The sequence below is a fragment of the Schistocerca cancellata genome, chromosome 4, assembly GCF_023864275.1.
Source record: "Schistocerca cancellata isolate TAMUIC-IGC-003103 chromosome 4, iqSchCanc2.1, whole genome shotgun sequence".
Lineage (NCBI taxonomy): Eukaryota > Metazoa > Arthropoda > Insecta > Orthoptera > Acrididae > Schistocerca > Schistocerca cancellata.
In genome coordinates, this window is record NC_064629.1 from 361365680 (window position 1) to 361386462 (window position 20783).

Sequence of the window (20783 nt, forward strand, 5' to 3'; positions counted from 1 at the left end):
GCAAAAAAGTACACCAGCAGCAAGAAACAATCAATACCTTCACTGCATGATAGCAATGGTAACCACTAAAGCAGTGGTACTGAACATGGTTTTATAAAATTCCTTCACGAAAGAAGATCTAGTAATTTCCCAAATTCAAATCAAGAACAACTGCCGACATGAATGCCTTACAAGTAGATATCCTCTGTGTAGCAAAGCAGCTTAAATCACTAAGTAAAGGCAAGGCCTCTGATCCAGATAGTATACCAGCTAGGTTCCTTTCAGAATATGCTGATAAAATAGCCCCATATTTAGTAGTTGTAGAGAACTGCTCACTTAATAAAATAACTGTACCTACAGACTGTAAAGTTGCTAAGGTCACAAAAATATTCAAGAAAGGAAATACGTACAAGCCACTGAATTACAGCAGGATTTTGGAACTCATACTGTGTTCGATCATCATGAATTACCTCTAACATAAATTATTGACAAATAGCCAATATGGATTCAGAAAATATTGTTCTTGTTAAACACAATTAGCTCTTTATTCACATGAAGTAATGAGTGCCACTGACAGGGAATCTCAAACTGATTCCATATTTTTAGATTTATCGAAGGCTTTTGACCCCGTTCCTCACAAGCAACTTCAGGCACGTCCTGATCTCCACATATTTTCTGTTTAATGGAGAATACTATGAACAAATGGAAGGAGTCACAATGGGCAGCCCACTCTCACCTGTGTTCGTGAATTTGTACATGGAGAACTTTGAGGAGGAAGCCCCTGGCATCATCCAAATGGAAACTCACTTTTTTTTTCTGTTATGTGGATGACACATTTGTCACCTGGTCCCATGGAAGGAAAAACTCCTTGACTTACTTACACATCTGAAATCCATACATCCCAACATCAGATTCACTATGGAGACTGAAGCAGAAAGAGGATTATCATTCCTGGGCGTCATGGTCAAGAAAAAGAGCTGATGGCACTCTGGGTCATGGTGTGTATCAGAAGAAAACACACAATGGCCTGTATTTGCATGCAGACAGCTGCCACCACCCTACAGAGAGGAATGGGGACTTAAAAATAGTAGTACATAGTGCGTACACCATTTCAGATACACAGAGTCTGCTCCAGGAGCTGAAACACCTCAAAACAGTATTCCAAAAAAACTAGACCCTAAATGGCATGTTAGGCGTGCTCTCCGCCCCACCTCAACAGTGCGATCTGTGAAAGAAATCGTGGACAAAATGGCAGGCACTGCCTTCATACCCTACATTGGTGCACTATTGGGAAAAATCAGATGCATACTGAAGAAACATCGAATAAAAATTGTTCTTTGCCCACCCAATAAAACATAGCATTATTGGGAAATGTCAAAGATGAAGAAGGCCGGTGATTACCAGATTCCATGTCAATGTGGGAAGACATATACTGGATAGACAGTATGCACAGTCTACAATCACTGCTGAGAACACCAGAGGCACTTTTGACTGATGTATCCCAACAAGGGGGCATTCAGAGAACACTGTTTGTCCGAGAATCATGCGATGGCATACAAACATACAAGGATATTGGTAGAGACTTCCAAGTACTGGGACAGCGTCGTTAGAGGGGTCATAGGCATTCACACCTGGGACAATCTTATTAACTGAGACTGCAACCATAATCTTAGCAAGGTTTGGGAACCAGCACTGAGTTTAGTTAAGACGACTCTCAGTAGGAAAGACAATCTGGCAACCAGGGTGCATAGAGAACTTACATCAACACTATCCCAGACACCAATGCTAGCATCTGCGTGGGCACCAGCATGTGGCCAGGTGTGCAAACCACAGAGGGAGCAGCTCGCGGGGGGTTCACTTCGTCAGCACATCTGATGATGGCAACATATACAATCACCAAAATATTGTGCCTGTTGGACACTTATGAACTGGTAGTACATTTGCGGATTGTTCGACCGACCTCTAATCAAATTGCACGCCTACAGAGTATTGACTCAGTTGTGTGATTGGATTCATGATTTCCTGTCAGAAAGGTTCCAGTTTGTAGCAACTGATGGAAAGTCATTGAGTAAAATAGGATATTTAGCATTCCCCAGGGAAGTTTTATATGTTCTCTGCTCTTCCTGATTTATATAAACAATCTAGGACACAATCTGAGCAGCCCTCTTAGATTGTTTGCAGATGATGCTATCATTTACCACCTTGTAAAGCAACCAAGTGATCAAAATCAATTGCAAAATGATTTAGCCAAGATATCTGTATGGCGTGAAAAGTAGAAATTAATTCTAATTAATGAGAAGTGTGGCATTGCCCACATGTGTACTAAAAGGAGTGTGCTAAATTTCAGTTACATGACAAATCACACTAATCTAATTCCTGTGAATTCAACCAAATACTTGGGGATTACTGTTATGGATAACTCAAATTGGAATCATCACAGCGATAATGTTGTGGGGAAGGCAAACCAAAGACTGAGTTTTATTGGCAGTTAGAAGAAGTAAAACATCTACTACAGAAATTACCAACACAGCACTTGTCAATTCTCTGCTGGAGTGGTTCTGTGGGATCCACATCAAATAGGACTGACAGATGACATCAAAGAAGTTCAAAGAAAGGCAACTCTTTTGTGTTATAGCACAACAGGAGAGAGACTAAAACAGATACAGTATATGAATTGGGGTTGCTATCATTAAAACAAAGATCTTTTCACAAAATTTCAATTACTAACTCTCTTCTCCAAATTTGAAAATATTTTTCTGGCACCCACCTTAACAGGGAGAGATGATCATTGTAAAAAAAGAAAAAAATCAGAGCGCGCAATCTTTTCGAGAGTGAAACAGTAAAAAAATAGCTTGAAGATGGTTCGATGAACCCTCTATCAGGCACTTAACTGTCAACTGCAGAGCAGCCAATGTAGGTGGTCATCATGTTGCTGTACAACTCTGCTCCACTCTTTGACAGTGGCCCTCCTGAAAGTATCCAGTGTATGATGTGGTTTACTGTGACGTCACACTGCAAGTTTCGACCTGTTCCAAGAGTGCTCAGCTGGGTTCATGTCAGCAGATACTGCTGGCCGTTCGATTTAGTTGATTCATGCCTCCTGGAGGTAGGTGTTCACTAGGTAGACATTATGTGATCATGCACTATTGCCTTGAATGATGACTGCATCATTAAAACATTGTCTGTAGGGCCGGACAGTAGGTTGGAGGACTCAGTCCCGATACTGCACAGACCTCTAAATAACCTCAACAGTGATGAGAGGTGTCTGATATCTGTACATGAAACTGGTTCAAAATATTAATGAGGCATCCCTATGTTGAACCCACAGAACCATGTGCCTGAGACCACAAATTACCTGGTCACTCCACACTCATCAACAACAACCATCAGGTATCAGACATATTCTGCACTTGTTGGTGAAGAGAGAATATGAAGTGCCATTCATCTACATCAACAGAAAATTTGCTGTCCACAAATCAGCAGAGATTTAGAAAGCATTAATCATGTGAAACTCAGCTTGCCCTTTTCTCGTGCATATCCAGAGGGCTATGGACAAAAGGTAAGAGGCAGAGTCCAGAAAGTATTTGACACAGTGCCCCAATGCAGGCTGTTAACAATAGCCCAAGCATACGGGATTAGTTCTCACAGATATGAGAGTGGTTTGAAGACTTCTTACATATACATTGTCCTAAGCAGTGAGTGTTCACAGAGACAAGGGTATCATTAAGAGTGCCCCAGGGAAGTGTAGTAGGACCGTTAAGTGTTCTCTATCTACATAAACAATTTGACTTGTAGGGTGAGCAGCGATCTGTGACCGCTGATGATTCTTTAAGTGTATGGGAAACTGTTAACACTGAGTGACTGTAGGATGATACAGGATGACTCTCAGATTTACCGTTGGGAGTGATGAATGGCAGCTTGTTCAAAATGTAGAAAAATGCAAGCTAATGGACATGAATAGGGAAAACAATCCTGTATTATTCAAGTTTAGTATTAGTTGTGTGCACTTGATACAGTCATGTCAACTGAATATTTAGATGTAATGTTGCAAAGCGATGTCAAATGGAGTGAGCACATAAGTTCAATAGTAGGAAGGCAAATGATCGACTTCAGTTTGCTGGGAGAATTCTACGAAAGTTTAGTTCATCTATAAATGAGACCACATATAGAACACCAGTGCGATCCATTCTTGAGTACAGTTCAAATGTTTGCGGATTCTCACCAGACCATTTTAAAGAAAGACATAAGAAGTAATTCAGAAGTGTGGCATTACATTTACATTTGACAGTGGCAGATTTAATCAGCATGCAAGTATTATCGAGAGATGCTTCATGAACTCAAATGGAAATCCCTGGAGGAAAGAAATATTCTTTTTGTAGAATGCTGTTCAGAAAATTTATAGAACCAGCATCTGCAGTTGACTGCAGTATGATTCTATGACTGCCAACATACTAAGATGGGATATGAAGTAATTCCTTCTGGTGATAAAAATACTAATAACAACCACACAAAAGTGGAATTAGTGCAGATCTTAGAGACAGGGGAGGGAATGACTAGTAGTGGTACTAGTACTCTGTTATGCACCACATGGTGACTTGCAGAATATGTATCATTATGGAAGCACTCCAATTTAGCACGTAATCAGAACAAAAATTTAACTCTGACAGATTTTTGACCAAAAAAACCCAAAAAATTAAGGAGCACTGAGTCACAGAAACCCCAAGAATTCTACACAACAGCATTATTTTTTATTTTAATTATTAATAACTTTCAAGTTCCATACTTTTAAGACAAATGAGTAAAAAGTTTGTCTAATTTTTTTTCCCCATTTTCACAATCTTGATTTTTAAACCAAATTTTACAGTGGTATTTCAAATGGCTCTGAGCACTATGAGACTTAACATCTGTGGTCATCAGTCCCCTAGAACTTAGAACTACTTAAACCTAACTAACCTAAGAACATCACACACATCCATGCCCGAGGCAGGATTCGAACCTGCGACCGTAGTACAGTGGTATTTCTTGGGGTCTTTACAGCAGCATAAAGAACATAACCAGGACTTAAGAAATTTAAAATTAGTCTGACTGTCTCTACAACACATTTTTCATAAGAATGACTGGACAAGATAAGGGTGAATATCATAGACAAAGAAGATTGGAAAAATCATTTTTCCCAAGTGGAAGCTAATGACGAGTAACAATGTAGAGAACCCTATGCCATACATTATATATTGCCTTATAAAGTATGTATGTGTTAGGAGCCATAAAAAATGGTATTTACTGTTTCTGAAAATGATGAATTTATTGGTACAATTTTAACTGGGTGCTTTTTGTTATAACTTTTGAGGCTTTGGTGCAGAATTTCTCAGCCAGGATCCACTATTCAATCTTGGGATCTTCTGGACTACTTTTAAAACAATTTTCAGAATTGAGAATTTCAAACACAAACATCTGCACAATGTTTATGTGGGTACAGCTGTTGATTAGTGTACAGTGTGGTAATGTGCATGGCACTGTGACAAAGCTAGACAAAAAGAATTAAATTTTAAGAAAATGTTACCCGCAGCAGCACAGACACTTAACTTACTGACTCAAGACTTCATCATATGTCAATAACATTAACCTGAATCTCTGGGTCTCACTGGATGAACTATATTTGTTGTCTACAATTAAAGTCAGTGATGTGTCAATTACTGAAAACCTATGTTATTCAAAGGTCAGTTAAGAATGGTTGCAGAAAGTTTAGACTAGTCAAAGAGGCGAGGAAAGTAGAAGCTCCAGATCTGTTGCACTTTTGTTATGTTACAAAACAAATTTTTATATGGCAATGAAAAGGGTGATGAGCTGTGGAGTGTTTTTTTTTTGAACCTGAGACTACGAGAAAGTCAATGGAAGGGGTGCCCAGATTTTCCAAGAAAGAGGAAACCCATAGGTCTACAAATAATAAAAGAAAGATCATATCTTAGTTCATTTGGAATGCACAGGGATTGATTCTTGTGGAATTACTGGAACATGGTGGCATAACAAATTTGGGACCATATGTTGTAACTTTAAAGCAGTTTATGCAGGAAGGAACATTTCAATGAAGGATATCGCACAATTTTTGTATGTTCTTCCACCATCTACTACACAGCCAGGTACTTATATCATTCAATTTTGGCCTCCTCCAGACTACTTTGAGAACAAAATTTTCAGAATGGAGAAATAAGTAAAACATGTTAGTGATTTTCTTTGCAGTATAATTCAGTTTAGAATGAAGTTATCAACACACTGAGTAAATTTAGCTTTTTTTTGTAATATAAGGAAGAGACAAAAACACTTCAGTCCAGAACCAAATTTCTTTGACAGGATTTTTAGACTTACAGTTAGATTACAGGAGACCATGTACAGTAAAGTATTGGGTGTGCAGTGAATCTTAAGATCACTATTTTTAAAATACAAAAAAATATGAGATACGGGAGATATTGAGGTAGCAAGTAACTTTTGAATATGAATTAATTTCTTAGGTTGAGGTCTCACTGTATTTGTGTCTCCTCTTTTCCACTATTCACTTCAATTTATTACTAATGTTTGAAGTCTGCATGTGCAACCCTTAGTGTAGAGGATAAATCACCAAGAGCTTTCAAAAATTTTCTGAAACAATGGGAAGTCAGACATCAGATTTGTGTGTTTCAAACATGTCCAGTAGGTCACTGCCTTACCACCTCTAACATAATCCAATACTAAGATAGCAGAAGACAAGACCCAATTTCAGACAAACTGTCAAACCCTTTTTATTGCTCACAGAAAATAATCAAAAATTATAAAAGCATTCAGACAATTTACCAAAGCTATGCATGTGGGCATTTCAGTGTCCAAATTATGAAATGGGAATCAGAAATATGAACTTAAGTAAGACTCTTAAATAAATATAAAAACACTCAAGTTCTGGAGGTAAATACTTCAATAGGTTACAATTTAAGCAGTCCATTACATGGCAAAAATAACAGTGGAAACTTCTGACCTGATAGTTATAGAAACTAAATGGTTATTATCCTAGATTTAAATTTTAACCAGCATGATTAATCTGTGAAATACTTAAACATCAGTTTTTATTGGTTTGCAATCTCTCTAATACTTGAAATTAATAACTGATTACTAAAATGGCTAAGTGCCCAGAATAAATTTTTATCATATTTCAGAAGGCAATACATTAAACTCAAGAACGCTTTTACCTACTACTACTACTACTACTACTACTACTACTACTACTACTAATAATAATAATAATAATAATAATTATTATTATTATTATTATTATTATTAAGGAGACTGACACTACATTAAAACCTACTTTAATGTAACTGGAATTCAATTGGGAGCTTTTCAAGTGAATAGTTTCAAGCGGGACATTTTGGGGCTACTTAAGTTTTACTACTTCACAATATATGTACCTTTTATAGCAACACCATTTCTCCTAATTGAAGTTATTGCGTATTCTAGATCTTCATTACTTTCACTCTTTGGGTTCATTTGCACATCCTCAAAATCGACTGGCACACCACCAACTCTAAAAATGTAAACAACAATTAAAAACAATAAACCACTGTTCACAAAAACTGACTGTACAGTAATTCTGTTTTACAGTTAATGTGTCCAATCATCATATGAAAAATACTAAATATACTGTATTTTATTTGGGCTTCAAATATGAGAGTGGTTGTAAAAAAGAAGGGTCACAAAAAGAGAAAAGTCTGAACACTGCAGTAGCTGAATAAACAAAATTCACGGAAAACAGGAATTTTCTTGACATTTATCACTAAAAATTTAAATGTTAATAACAAGCCAAATCAGCTCGAGAAATGTATCTGCACTACATATTAAACCTACTTTCCCACTGGTGAGGGCTTCCCAACATCGTAACTTCAGTGCTGCTGCATAAGTGAAAATCATGTTGTCAATGAACTTTTATCACTGAAATGTTCAGAACCATACTGGTGTCCACTATCGACACTTCCAAAAATTTAATTTGAAATATTCCCAAATTTTGTGGGGAAAAGTGACATTTTTTATGTTACAATGCTTATGTTATGTTTTAAAAGCATTCAAATTTAATTTTATGCTTATTGTAGTTCACTACTTATGAAAAAACAGCTGGAATGTTCATAGACAATGAATTCTAGGAAAATTAAAGCTTGTGCCAAAATGCATTTATTATTTATTCATATAGCCAATAAACATGACAACAATACTTCCTGAATAATCCTTTGTGAGGTACTAAAGAAAATTGTTTTTACTTCACCGAAGTGCAATAGTATGACCTACAAATTTCACTGGACTTCTGAAGTTAAAAACTTACTTTTACTGCAGTTAATAGAAAGTCATGTGTCATGGGTAGTTAAAACTAGCACAGGTAAATTTATGAGGAGAATTTAAATCCAGAGGAGAATTTAAATCCATTCTTGCACATTATCATCATTCTCCTACAAAGGCTTGGAAAAGAGCAGAGCAAGAGTGGATGAGGTACTGGCAGTAGCAGAATCTGCTCACAAATAAAACAGAATGGCCTGCATAGCTTATTGCAAGTGCTGTATAATTATTGAATGTAACAATATGTGCAACACTAAGAACAACTGATCTCTTCCTGAAGTTAGCTAATGGTTTACTCTTTTGAAGTAGAAATGTGAGGTTAACAGAAATGGGGAAGGAGGGGGATTGCGGGTGGGGCACGACTGCATGCACTTAATATATTCTCATGACACTATAATTTGAATTCTTTAATTTTCAACTTTATTAATCCTCACAACTCATCAGAGATAATGGAAGCAGCTAAACCATACATGAAGCCATCACAGCTTGTGATGCAACTGCCAATATTTCGGCAGATCACTTGCGTAAAAAATCCTCACTTCTGTTCAATAACACCTGTCTGCAGCAGTTGGAACTTTAGAAAATAACTGGGGTGTAATTTTCATGTGAGCAGTTAAAACGTACACTGGATCTATTACTAATAAATGTCTTTGAACATTAACAGCAGCAACTCCTACTGAACCAGCTCTCAACTCCCACAGTGGGAGGAGCAGCGGCGGCAGCAGCAGCAGCAGCAGCAGCTACCCATCATTGGTCCAAAAATAAGCAGTGCTGTTTATCTCAGTCCTCCCCAGAATTTTCACTGTATGTCAAAGCTACGACAGCAACATTTTGACGTCTTTTGGGTAACAGATGCACAAAGCCAGAAAGCTTTATTTCCCTCGTCAGATCGCAATTATTTTGTTTATTGTGTAAATTATATCCCTAGGTGGGCCATGAGCCAAAAGCACTCCCACCCACATTACTGTTGTCAGTGGTCGATCTTTGCAGCATTCCCAAGAGCATTTTTACTTATCACCTTTCTTATAGTTTCTCTTATTTGTGGTGTAGTGCTTGAATAAGCCATGGATAAGGTAGTCCTACAAAGCATATACATCTCAGGAGCCCAAATTAGATACACTCAGGATCATGCAAGCCTTTCAGTTAGCAAAATCAACAGACAGACCTATGTAGGGTCTCAATCAGTATCTTTGTTGGACATATCTGAACAAACAGCCCCTTCATAGTGTTATCTTTCACAGCAGTCACCACTGCCACAGTACACAACAACAAAACTGATCGGATGTACCCTGTTGTACAGAATAGTTTATGGGCTGTTATGCAGTCTTCTGATTTTCTTCAAGTCAAGTATCAATCAGTATCAAGTACAGCATCCTACTACTCTCTAAGTTGCAACTAAGCCTCTGGAAGTCCTAATTGTGAACTGCTATATTCACTGTTCTTGTGTACAGTACATGTCTGCCCAAACGACAGAACAAAGCTCAGGGCATCCAATAATGCAATAAATCACCACTCACCACTGGAAAGTACAGATAACTCAGCTGAGGACATAAACTGAAAACTGGAGACAAAATATGTAGAGGGGAGAAATTTCTCAGCTTGGCACAGTGATGGCACTGATAATGACAAAATTTCAGTTTTTGTTATGTTGGTTCCTGTTGCATAATAACAGAAGTGCCACTGAACAGTTTTGTTTCCACAACTTTTTACAACAGTTGCGTTGTATAAGGGTCATTCAAATTGACAATCTGTAATACTGTGATGATATAAAATTCTTTGCCATGCAGTTTACTGCAAACAAAAATGTATGCAGATCTGGAGAAGGTTTATAAGGAAATTTGTACTTCATTATTAACATCTGAGATATGGCCAATGATATTCAACATGGTTGCACTTTCCTTGAATATGATCTACATTAAGTATATCACAAAACTGCAACCACAGACAAAAACACCAAGGACGTACATAATGTGATATTGTGTGAACAGAAATTATGGTACAATCTACATGAAAGGTTTCGTACTGGAAGGAAGCTGCATTTGATGAATGCAAAAATGATGTTCTCCACAATACTTTGACCACTTGGATTCATACATAAAATGTGGTTTTTAGTGCAAGCTTAAGAATTTTCCACTTGCTTCCATACATTCACCTTGTCAGCTTAATTAACACATTCGAAGCTGACAGTTCGCTTCCAGTGCATGAACTGATGTTTAACAACAAGAATAAGTGTTTTCAATGTGTTAATTTATGATGAAGGAAGGGATGCTAATAAACAGCCTGAAATCATATTTTAAGTCAGCTGACACAGGAAAATATCCACATGTCCTTCATACAAGCAACAGATGGGTTCGTTCAAAGAGTAATACCACCCTGATTTTGTGTGGTCATTTTGCTGATTTTATGAAATTTTCTTATAGGCAGATAGTAGCTTTTCTATGAATGTTTAACTATGTTAACATATCAGAGGGTGAGGAAGGCACTCTCTTGTAGATAGACCCACACAGCCAATCCTCCCATCCCCCACCAAAATCAGCACTACTACTGTTACTGTCAGAGGGTGTAATCATTACACAGCATTCCTATAATTGTTAGGAGGCTCACAACTGAATGACATATGATGTTCAGGATGATGAACAATTATATAACTTATGTAGCTAAATGGTGTCCGCAGTGGTGGTGAATTCAATGAGCTTTGAATTTTAACATTTGATATCATCATCATTAGCATACATATTAAAATTTAGGTGAATGTGATAATTGTAAATCAATATATTGTATTGTAAAATTAATGTGATCTGGGAAGTCCTGGGTTCAATTTTAATTTTTTCCTGCCCTTGTCTTCCCTTAATTTGTAACTGCTAATATCTGGTCTAGTGTAGTCTAGCAGCTGTGACTAAGCATGCTCTGTGGTCACAGTGTCGTTTCTCCCACTGCTGTGGTCCCAGCAGTATTATAAGGAGCAACAACTCCATCCAATCCAGATAACAATACCTGTATGGAAAAAAAAAAAATGCCCTTCACAGTTGAGAGTATTAAAATCCTAATGGTTAACTGCTAAAGCATTCACAACAAAGTGCCAGAGTCTGAAGTGTTCCTGAGAAGCAGTGAAGCATACTAGGTACAGAATGCTGGTTGAAAACTGAAACTGATAGCAGTGAGATTTTTGGGTAAAATTTAAGTGTATATTGAAAGGGTAGGCAAATGAGAAATAGAGGTGGAATTTGTCACACAAGACAAGAAACTCAAATACACCAAGACAGAAACTGAAGCTGCTTGAGAGATTGATCGAACAAAACTTAAGTTTCAGAGATGGGCATAAAATTATAATTGGTCCCTTCTATTGCCCACCAGTCTCATCTTCCAATGTATCAAAAACTTTAGAGAAAACCTCAGATCACTTGTATGTAAGTTCCCCAACCATACTGTAATCATTGGTGGAGACTATCTTCCAAGAATCATTTGGGAAAATTACAGTTTTGATAATGGTGTGCATAATAAAACATACTGTGAAACATTACTAAATGACTTCTCTGAAAACTATCTAGAACAGATAGTTCAGAACCTTGCTCATGATGGAAATATATTGGACCTAATGGAAACAGACTTGACCCCCATGAGAACATCAGTGACCATGACATGGGTGCAGCAACAATGATTACCAAAGTACAAATGACAACTAAAACAAGCAGAAAGATATATATGGTCAGTAAACTAGACTAAAAAAATCAGTAGTGTCACATTTCAAAGAGGGACTTGAAACTTTCAGCACAGGGCAGGAACATGTACAGGAACTATGGGTCAAGTTTAAGAGACTAGTTGATCAAGCACTGGTTAGATATGTACCCAGTAGAGCAGTTCATAATGAGTGGGACCCTTCATCGTATACAGTCACTGTAAAGAAACTTCTAAAGAAATAGAGGCTACTGCATAATAGGTGTAAAACACAGCATAGGACTATAGACAGGGAGATGCTAAATCAAACATGTTTGGCTGTCAGGAGAGCACTGTGTGAAGCCTTCAATGACTACCATAACAGAATACTGTCAAATGATTTTGCACAAAACCCAGGGATATTCTGGTCATATGTAAAGGCTGTTAGTGGCACCACAGTTAGCATACAGTCCCTAGTGAATGAGACAAGAACTGAAACTGAGGGTAGTAAAGCAAATCCAGAAATGCTTAATTCTGTTTTAAAATGTCCCTTTATGAAAGAAAACTCAGGAGAACTGCCCCAATTAAATCCTCATACCAATGAAAAGATGAATGAAATAAGTATTAGTGTCAGTGATGTTGAAAAACAGCTGAAACCATTAGAATTTAACAAACCTCCACGGCCTGATGGGATCCCTATCACATTCTATACTGAATTTGTGGTTGAGTTAGGCCCTCTTCTACCTATAATCTATCCTTGATCCCTTGAACAAAAAAACGTGCCAGTTCTTGGAAAAAAAACCATGGGTCACAACTGTCTGCAAGAAGGGTAGTAGAAGTGATCCACAAAACTACTGTCCAATATCAATTTGTTATAGAACCTTAGAACATATTCTGAGCTTAAACATAATGAGGTATCTCTAACAGACTGAACTCCATGCCAATCAGCATGGATTCTAAAAACATCAGTCACGTGAAACTCAACTTGCACTTTTCTCACATGACATACTGAAGGCTTTGGATTAAGGCAGGCAGGTAGATGAAGTGTTTCATAATTTCCGAAAAGCATTTGACTCAGTACAATTGTATTTACACTTATTGTAAAAGTATGATCATACGGGGTATCAATTGATATTTGCAACTGTATTGAGGACTTTTTGGTAGGGAAGACACAGCATGTTATTTTGGATGGAGAGTCATCGTCAGATGTAGAAGTAACTTTGGGTGTGCCGCAAGGAAGTGTGTTGGGGCCCTTGTTGTTTATGCTGTATATTAATGACCTTGAAGACAATATTAATAGCAACCTAAGACTTTTTGCAGATGATGCAGTTATCTATAATGAATAACGTCTGAAAGAAACCGCATAAATATTCTGTCAGATCTAAATAAAATTTCAAAGTGGTGCAAAGATTGGTAACTTGCTTTAAATGTTAAAAAATGTAAAACTGTGCACTTCACACAATGAAAAAAAAAAACATAGTATCCTATGACTATAATATCAATGAGTAACTGTTGGATTCGGCCAATTCATTCAAATACTTGGGTGTAACACTTTGTGGGGATATAAAAGATATAAAATGGTATGATCACATAGACTCAGTTGTGGGTATAGCAGGTGGTCAACTTCGGTTTATTGATAGAATACTGGGGAAGTGCAATCAGATGCTGAATCAAACATGTTTGGCTGTCAGGAGAGCATCATGAGGTGGTGAACAGTGATGTGTTCAAGCACTGGTTGTTTATTCATTACAGTGTTCCAGGGAGAGTTGAGTGATAATGAAGGATAGCCATTCATGTAACAGGTTCTAGAATATTGTTCAAATGTGTGGGACCTGTACTGAATAGGACTAACAAGGAATATTGAATGTATACAGAGAAGAGCAGCATGAATGGTCACAGGTTAGTTTGATCCATGGGAGAGAGTCACACAGATACTGAAGAAACTGAACTGGCAGACTCTTGAAGATGAACATAAACAATTCCGAGAAAGTCTACTAACAAAGTCTAAAGGATGACTCTAGGAATACACTACACACACCCCACCCCCATCCTACGTATCACTCACATAACATATGGAATGGAAACCTGTGATAAATAAATTAAGTTACAATCACTAAGAAAATATATTTGTAGGATAACTGTCATCAATTTGGACTGCTTCCAGAAGAATGTAGTTCATACCACACTTGTAGTGTGTATCCCACACGTCAGAGCAACAGATCTTTTAAATGACAAAATTAACTTCACAATGGACCACCATTTGAGTGACAATTCTGAAATCTTTGGAATTTATATACTGAAACTGTGACAAAGACAACTGCATTCTGCCAGAGATATCTGATAAAGCAGCATCTAGAGCAACTTTTCTCAGAAAAATGGCACTATGACAGGAAAGAAAATAATTGTCATCCTATTTAATATCTTTATCAGACCTGGCTCAAGCAATATTGTGTGGGAACGAACATCTAGCTGGCACTTAGAAGGGCAAGTGGAGACAAAGTGCTGACAGCCAAAAGAAACAATCATTGGTTATCATGCAGGATCATCACAAAATGGTTTCATTAAATATGCAAAGGTAATATTTACATCCAGCAAAACTGGTAATCATTATGAGGTGGTGAACAGTGATATGTTTAATCTGTGGTTTTTACTTCATTACAGTGTTCCAGGGAGAGTTGAGTGATAATGAAGGATAAGCACAGTTACAATTCAAAAATGGACATAACCTCTAATTCAAACTACAAGGAGGGAAGATATTACACAGTGGCCAGAAGAGAGAAATATTTCTTTTGGACTGCTATGCGAAAGCATGATATGTTGGAGAATGTATGGCATGACAAGCATCTTTATAATGTCTGAACTTGACTGCTTAGTAGCAGAAACTGCATGTAAGGATGCAAAGCTTCCATTTTATCATTGCAAATCCAAGGTAATAGGAAATATGTGTTGTGCAAATGAAAGGAAATATGGCATCCAGAAATTGCACATTCCAATTAAAGATGTGCAGAATTTACTTGTAGAAGCTATTGATAATGTTACTGTGAAATACTGGATTAAGTTAATAGGCCACATGGAAGAGTCTCAAGAAAATGACTTTCTGAAGGAATGCATCTAGCAAAATTTTGCAGGAAATTTTTTAATAGCTTAAAATGACTCCTTGGGCACAGAATATATTGGCGTAACATTGCAAAGCGATATGAGGTCGAACAAGCATGTGAAAACTATGGTACGGAAGGCAAATGGTTGACTCTGGCTTATTGCGAGAATTTTAGGAAAAGAGTGGTTCACCTGTAAAAAGAGACCGAATATAGGATGCTGGTGCAACGTATTCTTGAGTACTGCTTGAGGATTTGGGATCCATACCAGGTTGGATTGAAGAAAGTTATCGAAAAAATTCAGAGGAGGCTGTTAGATTTGTAACTAGGTGGTTTGAACAAACCACAAGTGTTACAGAGATGCTTCAGCAACTCAAATGGGAATCTCTAGAGGGAAGGCGGTGTTCTTTTTGGGAAACACTATTAAGAAAATTTAGAGAACTGGCATTTGAAGCTGACTGCTGAGCAATTCTACTGCCACCAACATACATCACGCATAAGGACCATGACGATAAGATACAAGAAATTAGGGCTCATACGGAGGCGTACACACAGTTGTTTTTCCATCACTCCATTTGCAAGTGCAACAGGAGGGGAAATGACAAGTAGTCAAAGTACCTAGCGACTGGAAGAAAGCGCAGGTCGTTCCCATTTTCAAGAAGGGTCATAAATCAGATGCGAATAATTATAGGCCTATTTCGCTTACGTCAATCTGTTGTAGAATAATGGAACATGTTTTGTGTTCTCGTATTATGACGTTCTTAGATAATACAAATCTCCTTCATCATAACCAACATGGATTCCGCAAACAGAGATCATGTGAAACTCAGCTCGCCCTATTTGCCCAAGAAATTCACAGTGCCGTAGACACTGGCGAGCAGATTGATGCCGTATTCCTGGACTTCAGGAAGGCATTTGATACGGTTCCGCACTTACGTTTAGTGAAAAAAATACGAGCTTACGGAATATCGGACCAGGTTTGTGATTGGATTCAGGATTTCCTAGAAGAAAGAACACAACATGTCATTCTTAACGGTTCAAAATCTGCAGATGTAGAGGTAATTTCGGGAGTACCGCAAGGAAGCGTGATAGGACCTTTATTGTTTACAATATACATAAATGACTTAGTTGACAACATCGGTAGCTCCGTGAGGCTATTTGCAGATGACACGGTTGTCTACAAGAAAGTAGCAACATCAGAAGACTCGTACGTACTCCAGGAAGACCTGCAGAGGATTAATGCATGGTGCGACAGCTGGCAGCTTTCCCTAAACGTAGATAAATGTAATATAATGCACATACATAGGGGCAGAAATCCATTCCAGTACGATTATGCCATAGGTGGTAAATCATTGGAAGCGGTAACGACCGTAAAATACTTAGGAGTTACTATCCGGAGCGATCTGAAGTGGAATGATCACATAAAACAAATAGTGGGAAAAGCAGGCGCCAGGTTGAGATTCATAGGAAGAATTCTAAGAAAATGTGACTCATCGACGAAAGAAGTAGCTTACAAAACGCTTGTTCGTCCGATTCTTGAGTATTGCTCATCAGTATGGGACCCTTACCAGGTTGGATTAATAGAAGAGATAGACATGATCCAGCGAAAAGCAGCGCGATTCGTCATGGGGACATTTAGTCAGCGCGAGAGCGTTATGGAGATGCTGAACAAGCTCCAGTGGCGGACACTTCAAGAAAGGCGTTACGCAATACGGAGAGGTTTATTATCGAAATTACGAGAGAGCACATTCCGGGAAGAGATGGGCAACATATTACTACCGCCCACATATATCTCGCGTAATGATCACAACGAAAAGATCCGAGAAATTAGAGCAAATACGGAGACTTACAAGCAGTCGTTCTTCCCACGCACAATTCGTGAATGGAACAGGGAAGGGGGATCAGATAGTGGTACAATAAGTACCCTCCGCCACACACCGTAAGGTGGCTCGCGGAGTATAGATGTAGATGTAGATGTAGTGGTACAGATACCCTCCCCCACACACCTTACAGTGGCTTGCAGAGTATTGATGCAGATGTAAATGAATGAAAACACAAAGGTTAAATAATGGAATTATGGCTGCTGTTTCACTACTGTATTTTTTTAATAATTCTGCAGTCATAACAAACTATTAAAAATAAAATGTTGCCTACTTTTGGTTGTAAAATCTTTATTGGCATATTTCGGTGACCACATATTTCCAAGTGAGCATCTTACCACAGTGTTCAATGCTATCTTGTACAAACATCTTCCTTAACCCTTTCCACTCCAATGGCGAGTGGTGCTCGACATTGGAAATCTTGTCTTCCACTCTGATGTCGAGCCTCATTCGACACAGTTTTTCATAGCTCTCCCATGGTTCATTTTTGATCCTGACTGTACTAAGGCATCAAAGCTGCATAGTACTGCCATTTAGGGAAACCTCTGTTGATTCTGTGTCTAACTGTAGCTGTTGCGTTTAGTGAAATGACGATGGAAACCATCCGCCCTTAAATGTTCCAACAAATACCAAACATTAAAAACGTTTGTATTGTAATGCTTATCTAAATATATTTGAATGAAAGCACACTTTTTGTCAATAAGTGGCCTTCTTGTTTCCACAAAGAGACTCGTGCAATTTTCTGTGGCACTTGCATTGTTACTTAAAAATTTTAAACAGGTTTTGATAATTAATAAGCAAACAATTAGAGGAAAAAAGTACGCAAGGTCACTAGTAATTTCAGCTAACACTCATGTGATACACGTAAGCAGAGCCGACCTTTTGAAAATTAATGATTTTTTTAAACTCTTAATTACATAAAAATAACAGGTATTTTGTGAGAATATTGACTGAAACTGTTTTTCTTTATGTTATAATCACTCACAATAACAACAATACAAACCATATTTCTAACAAAGGAAAGTTGTCTTATGAACTCACTTTCCACCCAGACACGTCCTGGTGATTTTTCTGTAACACAGTCGCTAAATCTGACACTAAAACTGCTCAATATGTTTAAAATAACAAATTATAGGTGCAAATAAATCACACTGAACCGAACAAGAGGGCCATACTATAATCCAAAACCCCATGGTACAGTTGTCGAAAACTTGGCAGGGGGACCAATCAGTAACAGGTCTCAGCAGTTTACAGAATAGCAACTTTGGATAAAGAACTGAAAATGATGTCACTACCGAGGCTAACCTACTGCACCGATCGGTCTGAATGATATAGAATAGGGCCCCAGACACGGATTTGAGCCGTTGTGGTCCTCCTGAATGTGAGTCCAGCATGCTAACCACTGCACCACCTTGTTTGGTAAATAAACAGTCACCGCCAAACTGTCGTCCAGAGTAAAGTTGACCACCCTGTGGCAGGAAACACCGATGGACACAAAATGCTTGACTTTGATGGCTGCTTACCAATGTGTGCCACCTGTAGCACACCTACTCCTCCCCCCCCCCCCCCCTTTACCCCAGAATACCAGGTTCTCTTCATAAGATCCATCTTACCCCTATCAACCAACCACTCCATACTGTGTCACATGCAACTTCCCCACCTGCCCCAGAGTTATTATGTTACCTTACTGCCCCAACCTCCTACCCATTAGCCACCCTTCCCCTAGACTTCTGCCTCCCTCCCGACTACTTTTTCCGCCTCATCTGCTCCCCTGCTCCACCCAACATAACTTTATCAGACTACTGTGGTGGGACACTGTAGACATGTATGTGTATGTGCATTTTGTAGTAGTTAGCACTGGAGGAGGACACTGAAAGCTCAGGAACATTTGAAATCTTTTTCGTGTGTCTGTCGAACGATCAACACCTCAACTGTACAGTGAATGGTTACATTTATTCCTTTCATTATTTGTAATCCACCCAGAATTTTCCAGTATCATACAAGTGTCAAACATCCTTGTTGACAGTACAGTTTGACAGCAAGGCTTGACATGTTAGATTCTACGCTCACAGGTGCAGGCCTAATGGCTTCAGATTTCTGCTGAATTAGGTCTATGGTGAGACTGTGGATGGAAGAAGCAAAATGTGGCACACATGGCTCTCCAGCCACCAATTTCTCTGCCAAGCTTTCAGACAATGTCCTTCCTCGAGTTAACCAACTACGACTACACGCAGAGGTGGTGCTACATGTCATATGGTGAGATTTTTATTACAAGGATTGTACACTTACAACATCTTTGGTGCTGTATTTTACTGCTTTGTAAGTTTGACCATAAAAAGAATTTCACCATTTTTTTGTGTTTGCAGCAACAGAAGTATTGATAAACTTACAACTATTCCATTTAGTGAACAGACATAAAAGTAAAATTTACCTGAAGACTTGTTTCACGTAATTCATCAACTCTGGGCCTATACCACCACCAGCTAACATTGTCACAGCATGGCGTCCTCCATACTGAGCTATAGGGATGGCATCCTGAGGAGTCCATGAACAAAAATTAAACAATAGCACTAACCAAATACAGCACTAGAATAACATTATACACCTACATCCAGAATAGTTTGTGCATTATAGCATTATAGTCTTCATGATGATTTAGCAGGGTGTCTAGCAATTTTTATATATGAATCTAATAGAAGGAAACATTCCACGTGGGAAAAATATATCTAAAAACAAAGATGATGTGACTTACCAAACGAAAGTGCTGGCACGTCGATACACACACAAACAAACATAAACATACACACAAAATTCTAGCTTTCGCAACCAACGGTTGCTTCGTCAGGAAAGAGGGAAGGAGAGGGAAAGACTAAAGGATGTGGGTTTTAAGGGAGAGGGTAAGGAGTCATTCCAATCACGGGAGCGGAAAGACTTACCTTCGCGCGCGCGCGCCCGCACACACACACACACACACACACACACACACACACACACACACACACACACACAAGAGCAGACATATATACTTGAGTGTAAAATGTAATTTGAATAAAAAATACAGAAAAATTAGAATGAGACTAGGTTTCAAAGATATTTTAGTAAAAAATTGCAGTTTTTACAAAGAGATCTAAGAATAATATTCAAATACTGTTTGAGCAAAATGATTAAGGAAGGAATAGCAATAGACTAGACAGATATTTTGTAATGATAGAACTACTGCTTGAAATTGAGAAACCTCTTTCTCAGCATTTTAAATTAGGTCCCCCACGTAGCTTTTTTCTATTCACTTTCTTCTTTCTCTCATTTTCTTTTGAGGACTTTTCACCATGTGCATTTTGGAAGCTATGTATTAACTGCTTTGTTATATTTACAGAGACAAAAGCCCTGTTACCTTGACTGCCTCAGGAAAAGCGCAAAAAGCTGTGAAAGAGGCTTGTCAAATTTTTGACCAGAATAGAGCTGTCAGAAAAATCTTTTCCAAGGCTGGCATTGCCATGGACGAGAATGCAAGCAACCTTGATAAATCTCTTCACATTTTCATGTCCACTCTTGATCACAATGACCACCATCCAGAACTGATTGATGTGAACATGATCCCCATCAAATTCTTTGAGGATTTCCTTTACTGACATGGTTTCTACTACATTTTGGAACTCAGCGGCAATGGCATCAGGCTCGTGACCACCAAAGTGATTTAAGGTAATGAGATGTGTCAATGCTATGACCTAAATGTCTTTTCTCATAGGTACCGTTAATTGCCACTTCTGGGTCTAAACTTGGAATGTCCTTCATAACAGAGTATGCCAAGGGTACTTTACCCAGAACT

General features: G+C 38.2%; 1 protein-coding gene across 2 annotated transcripts in view; it reads right to left on the bottom strand.

Annotated features, from left to right (window-relative positions):
- The window catches only part of LOC126185182 (isocitrate dehydrogenase [NAD] subunit gamma, mitochondrial), a 127640-nt gene that overhangs the window by 99024 nt on the left and 7833 nt on the right, over nt 1–20783 (bottom strand). For both annotated transcript variants that reach the window (XM_049928040.1, XM_049928041.1), the window contains exons 3-4: nt 19389–19492; nt 7413–7528 (exon numbers count right to left, since the gene is read on the bottom strand). In XM_049928040.1, the coding sequence (XP_049783997.1) occupies nt 7413–7528; nt 19389–19492 (220 nt within the window). The remainder of the gene's footprint in view (nt 1–7412; nt 7529–19388; nt 19493–20783) is intronic.